This window comes from Eleutherodactylus coqui, chromosome 11 (genome assembly GCF_035609145.1).
Source record: "Eleutherodactylus coqui strain aEleCoq1 chromosome 11, aEleCoq1.hap1, whole genome shotgun sequence".
Classification (NCBI taxonomy): Eukaryota; Metazoa; Chordata; class Amphibia; order Anura; family Eleutherodactylidae; genus Eleutherodactylus; species Eleutherodactylus coqui.
The window spans coordinates 105,413,343-105,428,080 of record NC_089847.1 but is presented as its reverse complement, the minus strand read 5'-3'; the positions used below and the strand labels follow the sequence as shown (position 1 = coordinate 105,428,080).

The 14,738-nt window shown below is 42.2% G+C and overlaps 1 protein-coding gene across 1 annotated transcript in view; it reads right to left on the bottom strand.

Annotated features, from left to right (window-relative positions):
* ANO3 (anoctamin 3) overlaps positions 1–13,362 on the bottom strand; it is a 140,534-nt gene extending 127,172 nt beyond the window's left edge. Inside the window, exons 1-2 of the mRNA XM_066584200.1 lie at positions 13,204–13,362; positions 5,184–5,284 (exon numbers count right to left, since the gene is read on the bottom strand). Of these exons, the coding sequence (XP_066440297.1) occupies positions 5,184–5,284; positions 13,204–13,356 (254 nt within the window). The 5' untranslated portion in view covers positions 13,357–13,362. The remainder of the gene's footprint in view (positions 1–5,183; positions 5,285–13,203) is intronic.
* Positions 13,363–14,738: the final 1,376 nt, after the last annotated feature.

The window sequence follows — 14,738 nt, the reverse complement described above, 5'->3', positions numbered from 1 at the left end:
GACCTAAAATTGGTGGTTCAGAGGGATAGTAAAGAAGAAAAAGTGAAGGTAATATACTTCCACCCCTCCTTCCCGGCATAGAATTTTGTCCTGAAACTGGTGGGTCACTTTACATCATTTGTTTATTACTGGTCTTCTTTAAGTAGGCAACATTTAGTTTTTAATTATAATAGCTGCATTATAATAGCAGTTTTTATTTTAAAGGAACACTCCAGGCAAAGGAAATGCACTCTGTTACTATGTTACACTACGGTAGTACTGAGTCTGATGGAGTGCAACATACTACAGGGATTCAGAAAGCACAACCCCTTGAGTCCCGCACTGGGCATCACACAGCATATCAATCTAGCCCAGAGTGTTGCTTTATGGTCGAACCGATGGAAATATATTAAGATGTTACCATATCATATTGTCACATGATCAATATGAACATTACCTTTAATTTTCCCAGTAATTTGCTTCATTACATAGAAAAACACTTATTGTATTAACCATTTCTTATCTTACATAAAAATTCCTTGTACCTATTGTAAAACCAGACAGGAGACAGAAGTACAAAGACTTAGAAACAACATAGGGAAGCACAAAAAGAAACGTAACAGAAAATTATAATAGCGGACAACAACAGTCAAATTAAAAAAAATAAAATAAAAAAAAAAATATATATATATATATAGTCAGTGAGTGTCAATTATGTGAGCTTTGCATCAAGTATTTTTTTCTTCGCCCTATTGCATTGAGTAGCTCAGATATGGAGTATTTGATTAAAAGTGTCATACCTATTCTGACCAGAAGGGGGCAAATGTGCATCACGCCTTCCTTTGCTCATCCCTATATTATGGTAACTGATCTGTACATGTGACTTTCCAACACAGTGGATGTTGTGACAGCGATATTGGATGAGCTAACAGATAGAAGCACTTAACAGATACTGTAGCCTGTTCTGTATAATAAATCTACCAAGATAGTCCTGCAAAGCTGTAATAAAATGTAACTCTCGCAAAGTTGGTTTTACAAGTAAATTAACATAAGGAATATCAAAAGATAGTGTTTCACTGATAATGGCAAAGCACTCTTATCTACACAGGGCTAAAAAATGGGTCTAGCACCAGGCCGCTGGTAGGAACAGTACCAGTTTGATGTTGTAATTTAATGCAAGGCTCTATAAAAATGTAATCTCCCGGGTCCTTTATAGCACATGCCATTTTAAGTTTTCATTAAGATCTCAAATAGTGAGCAATAACCTGATATGGAGATGTATAATAAACACAACTCTGATGTAAAACCCTTAGAATATATTAGCAACATGCTTAACCCCTTATAGGGGTTCTCCCACTTATAGCTGTTTTCAGACAGCTCTGTACATTTCCCAGTGGCCCCGGTTTGGTACTGCAGGCTGAGTCCCATTCACTTCAATAGGACTCAGTATGCAGTGCCAACCCAGGCCACTGGACAATGTACGGAGCTGTCTGAAAACAACCAGAAGTGGGAGAAAACCTTTAATGATACCATTTTAGGTCCTAATGACTAAATAATTTTTCAGTTTTTTCAACATCACATTCCTAGAGCCATGGCTTTCTAATTTTTCCATTGACATAGCTGTATGAGGGCTCAATTTTTGTGGTACATGTTGTATTTTTTAATGAAGTTTTATTTTTCCATCAATGGTGCTGTGTGATGTTTTTTTTGTACCACTTGGTGACTCACATGAATTTTTGATTGATTTCTATTCCAGTTTTTGTGAGGTGAGATATAAAAAATTAGCTACTTTGGAAAGATTTTTAATACAGCGTTTTCATGGCATTTAGGCTGCATTCACACGAACGTATATCGGCTCGGTTTTCACGCCGAGCCGATATACGTCATCCTCATCTGCAAGGGGGGGAGGCTGGAAGAGCCAGGAGCAGGAACAGAGCTCCCGCCCCGTCTCTGCCTCCTCTCCCCCCCCCTTTCCGCCCCTCTGCACTATTCGCAATGAAAGGAGGTGGGACGGGACGGGGCAGGGCTAAGTTCTGAGAATTAGCCCCGCCCCGCCTCTCCCCATTGCAAATAGTGCAGAGGGGCGGAGAGGAGGCAGAGAGGGGGCGGGAGCGTGAAAACCCAGCCGATATACATTCATGTGAATCCAGCCTTAGGGTGCATTCACACGAACGTATATCGGCTCGGTATTGCCGAGCCGATATATGTTGTCTCTCTCTGCAGGGGGGGGGGGAGGATGAAAGAGCCAGAAGCAGGAACTGAGCTCCCGCCCCCTCTCTGCCTCCTCTCCGCCCCTCTGCACTATTTGCAATGAGAGGAGGCAGGACTAGGGCGGGGCTAAGGTCCGCGAATTAGCCGCGCCTCTGTCCCGCCTCTCCCCATTGCAAATAGTGCAGAGGGGCGGAGAGGAGACAGAGAGGGGGCAGGAGCTTAGTTCCTGCTCCTGGCTCTTCCATCCTCCCCCCCCCCCCCTGCACACGAGGACGACGTATATCGGCTTGGCCTGCAAACCGAGCCGATATACGTTCATGTGAATCCAGCCTTACGGTGAGGTTTAAATAATGTACTAAAGTTTTACACAGGTCATTTCAAATGTGGCTATACCAAATTAGTGATTAGTTTCTTTTTAACACAGTAATGAGGGAAAGGTGGGATGTTGTGACTCTTTTTTGACCCTCTTTTTTACCCTTTATTTTACATTTTATTATTGTCCCACTAGGGGATGTGAATTTCTTTACCAGTGATTGCTCCTATACTTCAGTATTGCAGTGTATTATATTAGCCTATTACACATGAAAAGTGAGAGCCTTAGAGTGCCACAGCAAACCATCAGCACCTCACAATCGAGGTTTTGATGGGTGACAGATGGATCCCCCTCTCCCTGTCAGCCTTTTATATGCCACGCTCACATTGACCGTGGTATGTAAATGGTTAAATGGCTGGGATCGGAGGTTTATCTGCTTCTAGCCAATTGAACTGGAGCCCAGCTGCCAGAGTCTCTGCTCCTTCTGGTATGTGCTGGCCTTATTCTAATACAACGTAAAAAGGTGCATTCATTGGAATAAGGCCGCTTAGGGCATATTGATGGTTACTAACGAGTTAAAAAGCAATTACTGTGCATAATCCCTATCAGGATTATATATTTTAGCACAGGGAGCATTCCGGTCACTGTATATCATGCAGGCTGCAGGGATTTTAAATGCTTTGTTATAAACCTGAAACTAACTAAACGAGTGGTTCACAACCTCAGTCTTGCAGGGGTTCATAAAGGGTTAAATTAATTGTAAATAGGGATACAGTATATAAAACCAATGGGGATATGTGTTTTAGGGTGTAGATAATATGTGGGGCAGAGTGAAGTCAGATCGAGCTGATCGGGTAGATAGGTGAGCCAGAAGGAATCAGTATTTAAATGCAGGGAGGGGTCCAGAGGTTACTGGTCGGTCAGGTGGAGCAGTTTACCACCCACCCATCCTATTGCTAGGTATGACCTTCAATCATATCTCTCCTTTTTTGCAAGATTGATTGGCGTCTTTGAAGAAGGCAATTTGGTAGTGACTAGAGGACTCATCACAGGTATGGGGAGTCACCCAAGATATATATCTATATGGTGAAATTCTTGGAATGGGTCCTTACTAGGGTTGAGGTCTCGATGGGAGAGTGATTTTGGGACAGCTGGAGTTGCTCTCGAATGGGTGTGGTGTGGCTGAAGGTTGTGTAGAGTAGGTGCTGGCATTGTAATTTGAAAATTATGGTGGACCTTCAAAGACTTCTTCCTACTGTACATTACATGTGCCATATTGTTAATATGTAATTGCTACTAAAGAGGCTGCTGTGGACATTTTCATCAAAGTCATGGAACGTTTTTTGTCTTTATTGGGAAATGGAGTTTTGGTTTAGCTGTGGGTTAAAAGAAGGTGGCCTAGCGCAGTTAGACTTCCCCAAGTCATGCATACTTGTTGGTAGTGATGAGCAAACTTTTGAAAAGTTCAGTTCAGCCAGTTTGCCTAACTTTTGCAGAAAATTTGGTTTGGTCTGAATCAAAGTGTAAGTTCACCTAAAACTAGTCCAAACACTGTCTAGGAGCTATAGAAGCCATGTACAACAGACTGAGAGTGTTATACAGGGCTTTTATGGTTCTTAGACAATGTTATACACTGGTGTTCAGGACTAGTATTGGGTGAACTGAACCAGTAGAAGTAGAACTATGTGTCAGGTAGAACTTTGCTAAAAGCTCAGTTGGGGATCATGCCGAACCGAACGTTTAGCAAAGCTCCACCCGAAACAGGGTTCTACTGGTTTAGTTTGCTCAACACTACCTGTGGGTGAAAGCCTGATAATAATGTTTAAATCTAGGGGGTACAGAGGATGACATCACACCCAGGCCTTGGCAGCTTGGAAGACTAAATAAAGTGATAATTGTATGATCACTGGAGGTCTATCCACTAGAACCCACACTATAACAGCATACCTTGAGTCTCCCTAATGAGCGGAGTAGTAGTATGCATGGGCGACCACTGCTCCATTCACTGCTATGGGACTGACAGAGATAGCAAAGCACCCTACGCTCGTCTCTCCACAGACAGTGAGCGGAATGGTGGTCACGGTTACACACTACTGCTCCTTTCATTAAAGGAACTCATGGTTGGTTGTTCTCATGATCTCTGGGCATCTCAGCAATTGGGCAATATTTAAATTCAATGCTGTCCTATCCCACTGAAATTGATGGGTTCATCCGTCATTTGTCTACTATGTACGGTCACCTTAAAAGAGCTAATTGTGTGTGCTATCAGGACCTTCTCTTCTATAGTTGGCATTAGCACAGTTTTGAGGAAGGAGGATCATGCAAACATAAATTTTTCATATACAGTCTATATATTTCTATAGTTCATATTGGGGATCTTAATTAATTACATAAGCTTATTAATTCTGGCAGTAACAAAACATTTGGGAATTGCCAATAAAGCAATTCCATGACTTTACCAAACAGCTACGAGGTGGAGCAACCTTTGTAAGGTGTCAATCACAGCGTGAAAAGACAGTAATCAACCAAAGACTAAAATATCACGAATAAAACACGGTCTGTTGGAGAAGCACTCATCCTGCCAACAGCAATTAGAGCGTTACTGTTCAGACACAAAGAATTCAGATACTCAACACTTAGAGAAAGGTTTGACTTAAAGAAAGGACCCAAAACTAAATACCTAAAAGGCATTCTGATGTTCATCCGCTCGGCGTATTTGCACAACGTGTCCCATGGACAGTGGACTTTTACAAACATGATATCGTTGTTGGTTATGGCATTCTACAATAAGGAGAAAGAGGAAAAGATTATTAAAAGTTAACGGGGTTAATTTTAAAAAAATGAATTTAATGAAAATTCTGAAAAATTAACTAAAATACTAACATTCAGTACTGATACACGTATAAACAATCATGTCTTTAGCGATTTTTTAAAAATTTTTCCGTCTTGGTGACATTTTAAGGCAACGGGTCTAACTAGAGATGAGCGAGCATACTCGCTAAGGACAATTACTCGAGCGAGCATTGTCCTTAGCGAGTACCTGCCCGCTCGGAAGAAAAGGTTCGGGTGCCGGCGCAGGTGACAAGTGAGTTGCGGGAGGGAGCGGGGGGGAGAGAGAGAGAGATCTCCCCTCCGTTCCCCCCTGCTCTCTGCCGTCGCTCCCAGCCCCCCGCCGGCACCTTTTCTTCCGAGCGGGCAGGTACTCGCTAAGGACAATGCTCGCTCGAGCAATTGTCCTTAGCGAGTATTCTCACTCATCTCTAGTGCTAACTCCTATACTACTTCTTACTTCTTCCTCCTCCTTTTTTCTCCTACTTGCTCCTTTGGAGGAAGAGGAGGAGGAGGAGAACAAGGAATTTTAGTGAGTTTGGCCAAGACAAATCCCCCAAGGATTGAGTTGTCAACTAACAGAACTTTTAGCAAAGTTCAACTGTTTCAGTTTGTTCAACACTAGTGCCAAATCCAAGTCCATGAATGAAAACCTAAGCACATAGTGAAATGGCAACATGGCCAATGTTCGGAGAGTTGCTCATCACTGTTTGATAATGAGAAACAAAAAAAAAAACACCAACCAGCACACCTTAAGCAGCATCTAGAAGTAGAATCTGGACTAGTCAAAATGGCAAATGTACTAATGGCACCAACGTTAAGTTCATTCATTGACCACAACTGTTACATGCTTAGACGGCACATGATCTACTGTACGTAGAATTGAGAGGGGTCCGAGGGAACAAGAGGAGGAGATACCAGAGCTACTGAGGGACCTTCTACAGCAGCGGCTATGCAGAATCCTACCCATATAAAGCTCATGAACCAGGAAGCATAGGATGAACAATGGGAAGTTTAAAGGGAACTGGTCATTGGCTTTGAGCCCAATGAACTATGTTATGAGGCTCAAAGGTGAGGGAACGGGGAGACGCACGGCAACTTTGCAAAGACACACTGTAGGAATGGGGCACCTGATGAGTATAAAACTCAGCTCTCCTCCATTTTCACATTTGTGAGCCACAGAATGTAGTTTATGGAGAAGACAGGTTTCCTTTAAGTGTATGGAAATGTGTAAAGACAGTAAGACTAGGACTTCATGGTGACAATTGTCTCACAACAGTAAGTTGCATAAAATTTGTACAAAAAAAAACAACTGTCACACAGCTTTTTCACCAAATCATAGGCAAGTCACAGTCACATGCGAATTACATTGATGTCAACGGTGGAAAAGGTGTTTTTGACTTACGCGTAGTGTTTATCAAACCAAATAAGTAAAACCCTGTTTTGGGTTGCATTTCGCTAAAAGTTAATTTCAGCACAAACCCAAAACAAAATTTTAGCAAAACTCTACCTTTCTGCTGGTTTGGTTTGCTCAACACTAGTCCTGACCCCTGGTGTATAACACTGTCCAAGGGCCATAAAAGCCATTGCTATGTGAACACTCTAAGAGGCTTTTATAGCTCTTAGACAATTTTATACACCAGTTTTAGGGGTTTTGGTGAACTTCCGGATCAGTTTGAACTAATTCAGACCGAACGAAACTTTTTACAAAAGTTCAGTGAACCAGCTGTACCAAACTTTCCAAACATTCACCTGCGACAAAAATCCAAGCAAGTTGGATTTTTTGCCACTGCTCTTTCACCGTCATGTTAAGTCGCTGACCGCAATGTAACACCATTGACAATCATTGTATACAACATCAAGGTGCAATCTTTAATGTTGCATATCACATGTCGCCATGTAGCCCTAGCCTAAGAACTGCCCAAGGATGTACATACTATAGTGACAACTTGTTGAACCTTTATGAGTGCCAGTGTAGAATGAAGTCCCCATATTTTGATTGACTGCATCTCTTCGTAGGAGTCAATGTGAATTTGCAAACCAATTGCAGAACCCCATCTTTACTTTTGCCTCCCTACTCCATTTATGTCTCTGGGAATCAGAAACACTCTTTTCTTCTTAGGGAGAGCAACTATATACTATAAACTAAGTGAGGAGACTCAAATGGCCAAGCACGCTCCTCTGGGTAATATGCAAATAAGGGAGATGGAATAAATCCCCCACAGTACCACCTATTGAAAGGCAGCATTCCTTCAAGTCAAAGTCAGACTTTTTATACAAGCCTTGTTACAATGACTGGGAAAAGAGCATTTCTGACCCCCATCCCAGGCCTCTCACTAGCAAAGCCAGACTCCTACTGTACACTGATGAGGGGGCAAAAAACCCTGAAACAGCTGTCTGTACATGGAGCCTGGCTTTGCTTTTAATTCCCAGTCATTGTAACAAGGCTTGTATAAAAAGTCTGACTTCGACTTGAAGGAATGCTACCTTTCAATAGGAGGCACCATGGAGGATTTATTCCATCTCCCTTATTTGTCTCTGGGAATGCTATATCTGTGGCTGTACTTCATGGAGCGTTCATTGGTATGTGAATTAGGAAATAGAGAATACTGATAGAAATTTACAGAGAGTCTCTGAATCTTTCCCGCAGTTCAGCACTGTTTAGAATATGCCTACTGGGATTTTAAGTGGATCTGAGATAAGTCATCCAGAGTTCCGAGCTCTATTTGCTAACACTTGTGTACTGAAGAGGCTTGTTGTGTATGGGACATGTGACGATTGTCCTTCAGTGCCCACACAACAGCCATTAGCTCTTATGAGGTTAGTTCTAATAAAGAGCAGTTCAATCCATGCAGAATATTATCAACGGTCTTGGCAAGAGACGTGAAAGGTCCATCTTCCCATGACAAGTCCGCCACTTATCAAGCACAAAGAATAGCACTCAGTTACCACACATACAATAGCAGCTGCTTTTCTATTATTATCAGAAGCGATCATGTGCTATTGTACTTGTATGCTGGAGTGTCTTTACAGATGGCGGCTAATGAACCTTAGGATATTGCGCAAAAGACAAAAGGCAGAACTCAAAAGCTATGTACACCTTTGCACTCTGTTTTTTTTCAATGTGTTTTTGGAAATGAAGACCTTTTATAATTGGTTTTCATTGAAACATTCTAAGTGTTTGATTTCTATGCTTGAATTGTTTTCCTAGGAACTGCAGACTGGAGGACTATCAGAGTAGTCATTAAGTGATACCAATAACCTGTGGAGTATGAGGAAATAATAGATTTACTTGACTATAGGATTAGCCAATTCCCCCAATCCAGGTCAGCCAGTAATCAATGAAGTCAGTGTCACAGGATCCCTTATCCAATCATTTTATTGTAGATGTCGAACAAATTACTTATATGCACATGGAGTATAAAGTCAAGCAAGGCAGTGAAAGACAACGGGGTAGAGTAATCTGACAGTAATTCCCCATGTCTGCTCCCTTTTTGTGAACTTCCATTCACTGCCTTTCAACTAAGCTACTACAGAGGGCTGCATGATGGTGTCGGGGAATGGTGGAGATGATCAGGAGGAAGAAGAATAGAGAAAGCTATTATTACAGAGGGCTGTAATTCACTCCAGGTGAATTTTCTGCTCTTATCATTAGTGATAGGGAAGGGACCAACAGCTACTCAGAGAGAGAAGGAGATAGATGGAGAGATGCTGTATAGTATTAACCCCTTCCCGCTGCAGGGCGTAAGTTTACGTCCTGGCAGCCTGGTAGTTCCGGCAACAGGACGTAAACTTACGTCCTGGAGATAACGCGGGATCACATATGATCCCGCGCTATCCCGCAGCGGAAGCCGGCTGTCAGTCACAGCCGGCGTCCCGCTGCAACAGCGGGGGGGGGGGGGCATCGGAGATGCCCCCCCGCTGTTAACCCCTCCCCTGCCGCGATCTAAGTAGATCGCGGCAGGGAAAGAGTTCACAGAGGGATCGCGCTCCCTCTGTGTCTCTGGCCGGAACTCGCGATTTCATCGCGAGAGCCCGGCCTGTCACCATGGCAACAGGACGCCAGACACTGGCGTCCTGTATTGCCTATGCCTGAGATCGCTGTATAAGCGATAAGGCATGGCAGAGCAGTAGCTCTGCCATGCCTTATGACAGCGATCATCAGGGCAGTGGTTAAAGTCCCTCAGAGGGACACAAACAGTGTAAAAAAAACAAAGATTAAAAAAATGAATTTAAAAAAATGTAAAAAAAAGAGTAAAAAAACATTTTTTTATGCTTTTTCTCAGATTAGCATAAAAAAAGGTAAAAAAAAAATTAAAACCCCATATATTTGGTATTGTCGCATCCGTAACGACGCATACAATAAGTTGCACATGCTTTTGACTGTGCACGGAAAAAAACGCAAAAAAAAACGCTAAAAAACTGAGGCAAAATCCTAATTTTTAGCATTTTGCCTCACTAAAAACGCAATAAAAGTGATCAAAAAAGCCATATGTACCCCAAAATGGTACCAATAAAAACTACAGCTCGTCTCACAAAAAATAAGCCCTCATAGAATGCCGTACATCAAAAAATAAAAAAGTTACAGGACTTCGAATGCAGCAATTTAGAATAGAAAAAAGATTTCCAAAAAAAGGGGTTTTATTGCAGAAAAGTGGGAAAACCTAAAAAAAATGTAAGAATTTTGGTATCGTTGTAACCGTACCGACACGCAGAAAAAATTGAATGTCTCATTTATGCTGCATGATTAACGCTGTAAAAAAAAAAAAAAAAAATCTATGGCAGAATTGATGCGTTTTCTCTCCCTGCTATCATAAAAAAAAATAAAAAAAGTTTTACAATATAGTCTATGTACCCAAAAGTGGCACCAATAAAAACTACAGTTCGCCACGCAAAAAAACAAGCCCTTATACGGCCGCGTCGACGGAAAAATAAAAAAGTTATGACTTTTGATAAACGGAGAAGAAAATCCGCCAAAAATTGTTGCGTCCTTAAGCCCAAAATAGGCCATGTCATGAAGGGGTTAAGTGGGCATGGTTATGATACACAGCCTCTAAAAGAGAAGGGGGAGGTAAGCTTGTGTGCATTCATGAAAGAAATGAGCTGATCACAGAATGTCCCAGCCAGAAACCTGAATGTAAGAGATAAAGCAAGCCAAGTATGACACTTTCTAAATGCATGAGAAGGAAAACTCAATGCAAAAACACAAATAAGTGCATTATTATCGTTTCTTCAGAGACTTAGTAAGATCTGTGTTTATTGATTTTTTATGCACAACGTTGCATAGCCTTTAAACCTGCTCTGGGTACCAGAGACCTTGTAATTGCCCTGGAATACTCTAGGGATCACATCGATGCTCTGTATTGGGTCTGAACCTACTAAACACTCAGAACGCAGAAGCCAGTGAATAGCCAGGTTCAATATTATTGACCCTGTTGTTGTTTTTCATTTAAGGTGGAAATGCTCTTCAAATGTGTCAATTTTAAGAAGCTTTGCGTACTCATACATCCATGTGTATTTAGGACTTTCTGGCTGATGGTTAGTCTGAAAGCTTTTGCCTTTCCTTATTGTCCTTGGGTGTATTCACACAGTAGATTGACAACTGTTGGTAAAATCCACCATGGAATCCTTTGCAGAAGATTTCTGTCAAGGATTTGCATTTTGATATTTCATGGACCCACATGCAGTGTTAGCTCCATACGGAAACCATGGCAAGAATTTTTTTTTGCAGCAGGGATTTCAATTCCACCTATATAAAATCCACACCATATGAATTACAGCACAGATACAAACTCAATATAGAAGGATACATAAACCACGTTGATTCCAAAGCAGATTTCAATGTGGAGTCTGTGTCGAATCCACGCAATCATTGTGTCATGTGAATGGTGCCTAATACTCTTCTCCATTAACCTCAGCTGCTGCAATACCAGCTAGGAAGAATGTGATTTAATTAGCCAATTCTTCTAGCTCTGGCTTGACTCTTTAAGAACCAAGCATAGTAAATTTACAGTGCTTGGTCCTGGGCTTTAATCCCAGCTGATTGTAAAAAATACAGCACAGGATTCAAGATCCTGTTCTTTCAATTTCTCAGGAGCAGGCCAGATCCTTGGATGTCAGGGTATTATTGTATCTTGATGCCACCGGAACTGGGGGGTGGAGCCAAGATGCAAGCCCACAACCAACGCCCCCTGCTGGATTGGCTGCCCAGGCCAATGGGTGGGCATCATCTTCCCAGCCTGCTCCTGTAAATGTCCCATCCAGCGCTCGGCCTTAACGGGCTGCTGTCAATGTTCTTTCTGCCGTTCCCCACCTGGTTGCAGTCAATCCGCCCTCTGGCGCACAGCCTTAATGGGCTCCTGTCAATGTCCCCTCCAGCACTTGCCGTTGTTCCCTTGAGCCGGCCGAGGACAGTGACAGCAGCTGAGCGACTGTGGCGCAGCTGAGAGGGGTGAAGACAGAGCTGCGGCATCAGCCCCACTGACACCAGAGGGCATTCAAATTTCAGCAGTGAACCTTGACACCACGGCCATTGGAAGCGGCGCACTCAGCGGAGGAGTCTGTGAGAGCAGCTCCGGCGGCCAGTGTTACAGCGGAAGAGGGAGCAGACAACATCGATGGACTGCGAGACGGAGTACCACGCTGCACAGTGCCAGTGAGGGTGAGTGTGAGCAGCAGAGCACTTGCCATGCGCAGCACAGCACACATAATCCACAGGATGACAGCAGGGTCTAAATAGCCAAATTTCAACTCTGCTGAGCGGTGGGAGGGCCGACTGTGAGCAGCGGAGTGGTATTATTTTATCTGGGCAGCCAATCCAGCGGGGGCATTGGTTGTGGGCGTACATCTTGTCTCCCCTCCCCTAGTTCCGGTGGTGTCAAGATACAATAATACCGCATGTCAGTTACAGCCGAGGACCCAGAGGAGAAGGCAGAAGTTGTTTAAAAAAAAGATAATGTGAATGACCCCCAGTGGTCTTATATGACATCATGTGTGACATTGATGTTAAAAAAATTAGTTAAAAAAACTAAGTTAATTTACAAAATAAAAAAAAAAATATATATAGAAACAAAAATGACCATCGCCAACTAAAACCGTCCCCAGACACGTCTTGTAACCCGAGACTAGGCAAAACGTCCAAGACAAAAGGAGGAACACATTTCTGTAGTTTATTTTAGCGTAAATATGCAAATTTTAATTAACAACTATAAGTTTACAATTTTTTTTACCCATTTAACCCATAAAAAAAGCTAAAACATGGATAACAAAGTCAGGGGAAAAAAAAAAGATATTAAAAAAAGACCTATATGTGTCAGAAAAAAATGCAGCAAAAATAATTCTGGTAGTATGAAGAATAAAAATAGGCCAGTAAAACCCCTGGTCATTAAGGGGTTAAAGAATAGCCACAACCGAATTACCCCCTAAGGGACTGAACTCTATAAATGTACAATAGTAGCTGGGAACATATAACATTTCCATATAAATGTCAGAGAACGCGGGTCATTATAGAAGCATCAGCAAGAGTTAGGGACTATTTATTAAAATAATAAAACAAAGCAAACACATAGAAACGGCATAGCCCCGCGCTGATGTGCGCTGAAGCAAAGTGCTCCTTGATGTTTCACACCAGACACATAAAACACCCGTCATCAACACGACTAGGGGATTCTCAGTCAGCCGAAATTGATTTAATGTTAAAGGCTAAAAGCAGGCGCACAGCCGTCCCATTAATATTTTAATTTAAAGCATGCCATTACAAACAACTAGAAGTATAAAAATAATGACGAGAAGGAACGCTTAGCTGCAGAATCTCATTACAAATGTATCCAGCTCCGCTTATTTCTCGCCATATACTAGATTAGTGCACTTACTTCTCTTTCCAGCATTAAGCCCTCGGCTCTGAGGTTCTTCTCGAAGGTGCTGCGTTTCTCGATCTGCGGACTGGATTTCTTGTATACCAAAATATAATCAATGCGTTTTATCCCATCTTTAAAATATAAGCCGAGGGAGGCCACCGTAGTCATGTCAGCCTTGTTACTCTGGAGGATTCAAAAAAACCGAAAAAAATAGGTTAGTGAAATGAAACACTTGTGGAGAGCGATGGTCAAAGTCATTAGATAACATAGTAACATAGTATGTTAGGCTGAATGAAGACAATGTCCATCTGGTTCAGTCTGTTTCGGCCTCCTTGTTGATCCAGAGGAAGCCAAACCCCCCCCAAAGGCGGAAGCCAATTAGCTCTTTCGGGGGAAAAATTCCTTCCTGACTCCAGAATGGCAGTCAGACTAATCCCTGGATCAACCTCTGATAGTTCCTACCTGAATGTAAGACCCGGATCAACAACCTCGCTGGTCACCTAATGTCTATATCTTATAATATCATAGCGCTCTAGAAAGACATCTAGTCCCCTCTTAAACTCATCTATGTGGACAAATCTTGGCATGGTATTGGTTCGAAGAGCAAATGAAATAAGTGCAAATGAAAGTCATTGGGTTGTCTTCATATGTCAAGTTATTAGAATTGCATACAAATAATTATAATCTATCTAATACCAGGAAAATTAGTGGATAACTACTACAGGGTGTTGTCCAAAAGGCCAATCCAGCGCTTTGTCTCAATACTGGTGTGCTATATTGAAATAACAATAGTGTACTTGAATGGGAAGGCATGGAGGCTCTACATGATGGTATGGTGCATGGACCCCTGGAGGCCCGGGAACATGGATTTCAATTTTGTGTTGTGCCCCCTGTAAGAGAGAATACAACTCAATTGCAAAGTTAAGGGATAATAAATAAATACATTTCCTGCCGAATAAGTTGGTGCTATACAAATAACAAGTCCCTCCCCCCCTTTTAGTGATTTCCCCATCACCATGTCCTCAGGCAAAGAGTTTCATAAGTTTCACTGCAGTAAAGAACCTCCTTCTATGTCGGTATAGAAACCTTCTTTCCTCTAAACATAGAGGGCACCCCCTTTGTTACAGTCACAGTCCTGGGTATAAATAGATGATGGAGAGATCTCTGTATTGTCCCCTCATATATTTATACATATTTGTTAGGTTGTCCTTTATTTCTATGGGACTCAAGATGTAGAGCACATTGCTTAGCTATCTTCATAGACAGTGAATGGAGTCGTGGTCACACATGCACACTGCCGGTCCATTCTGTAAGGGGAATTGAGGTGCACCATTCTTGCAATCCCTGGGAGTCCCAGGATTCATACACTTATCACTTATCCTTTGGGAAGGCGATAGATGTTAGTAGATTTGTTGGCACATTGGAAACTCTATGCCCTTCAATCAATGCCCACTCTTTAGAAAACTTGTAAGGCTATCATAAAAAGGATAAAGAGTTGCAAGTTTTTGCGCAAGTATGGCATGTGCAACAATTTCTAACTATTTTAAATC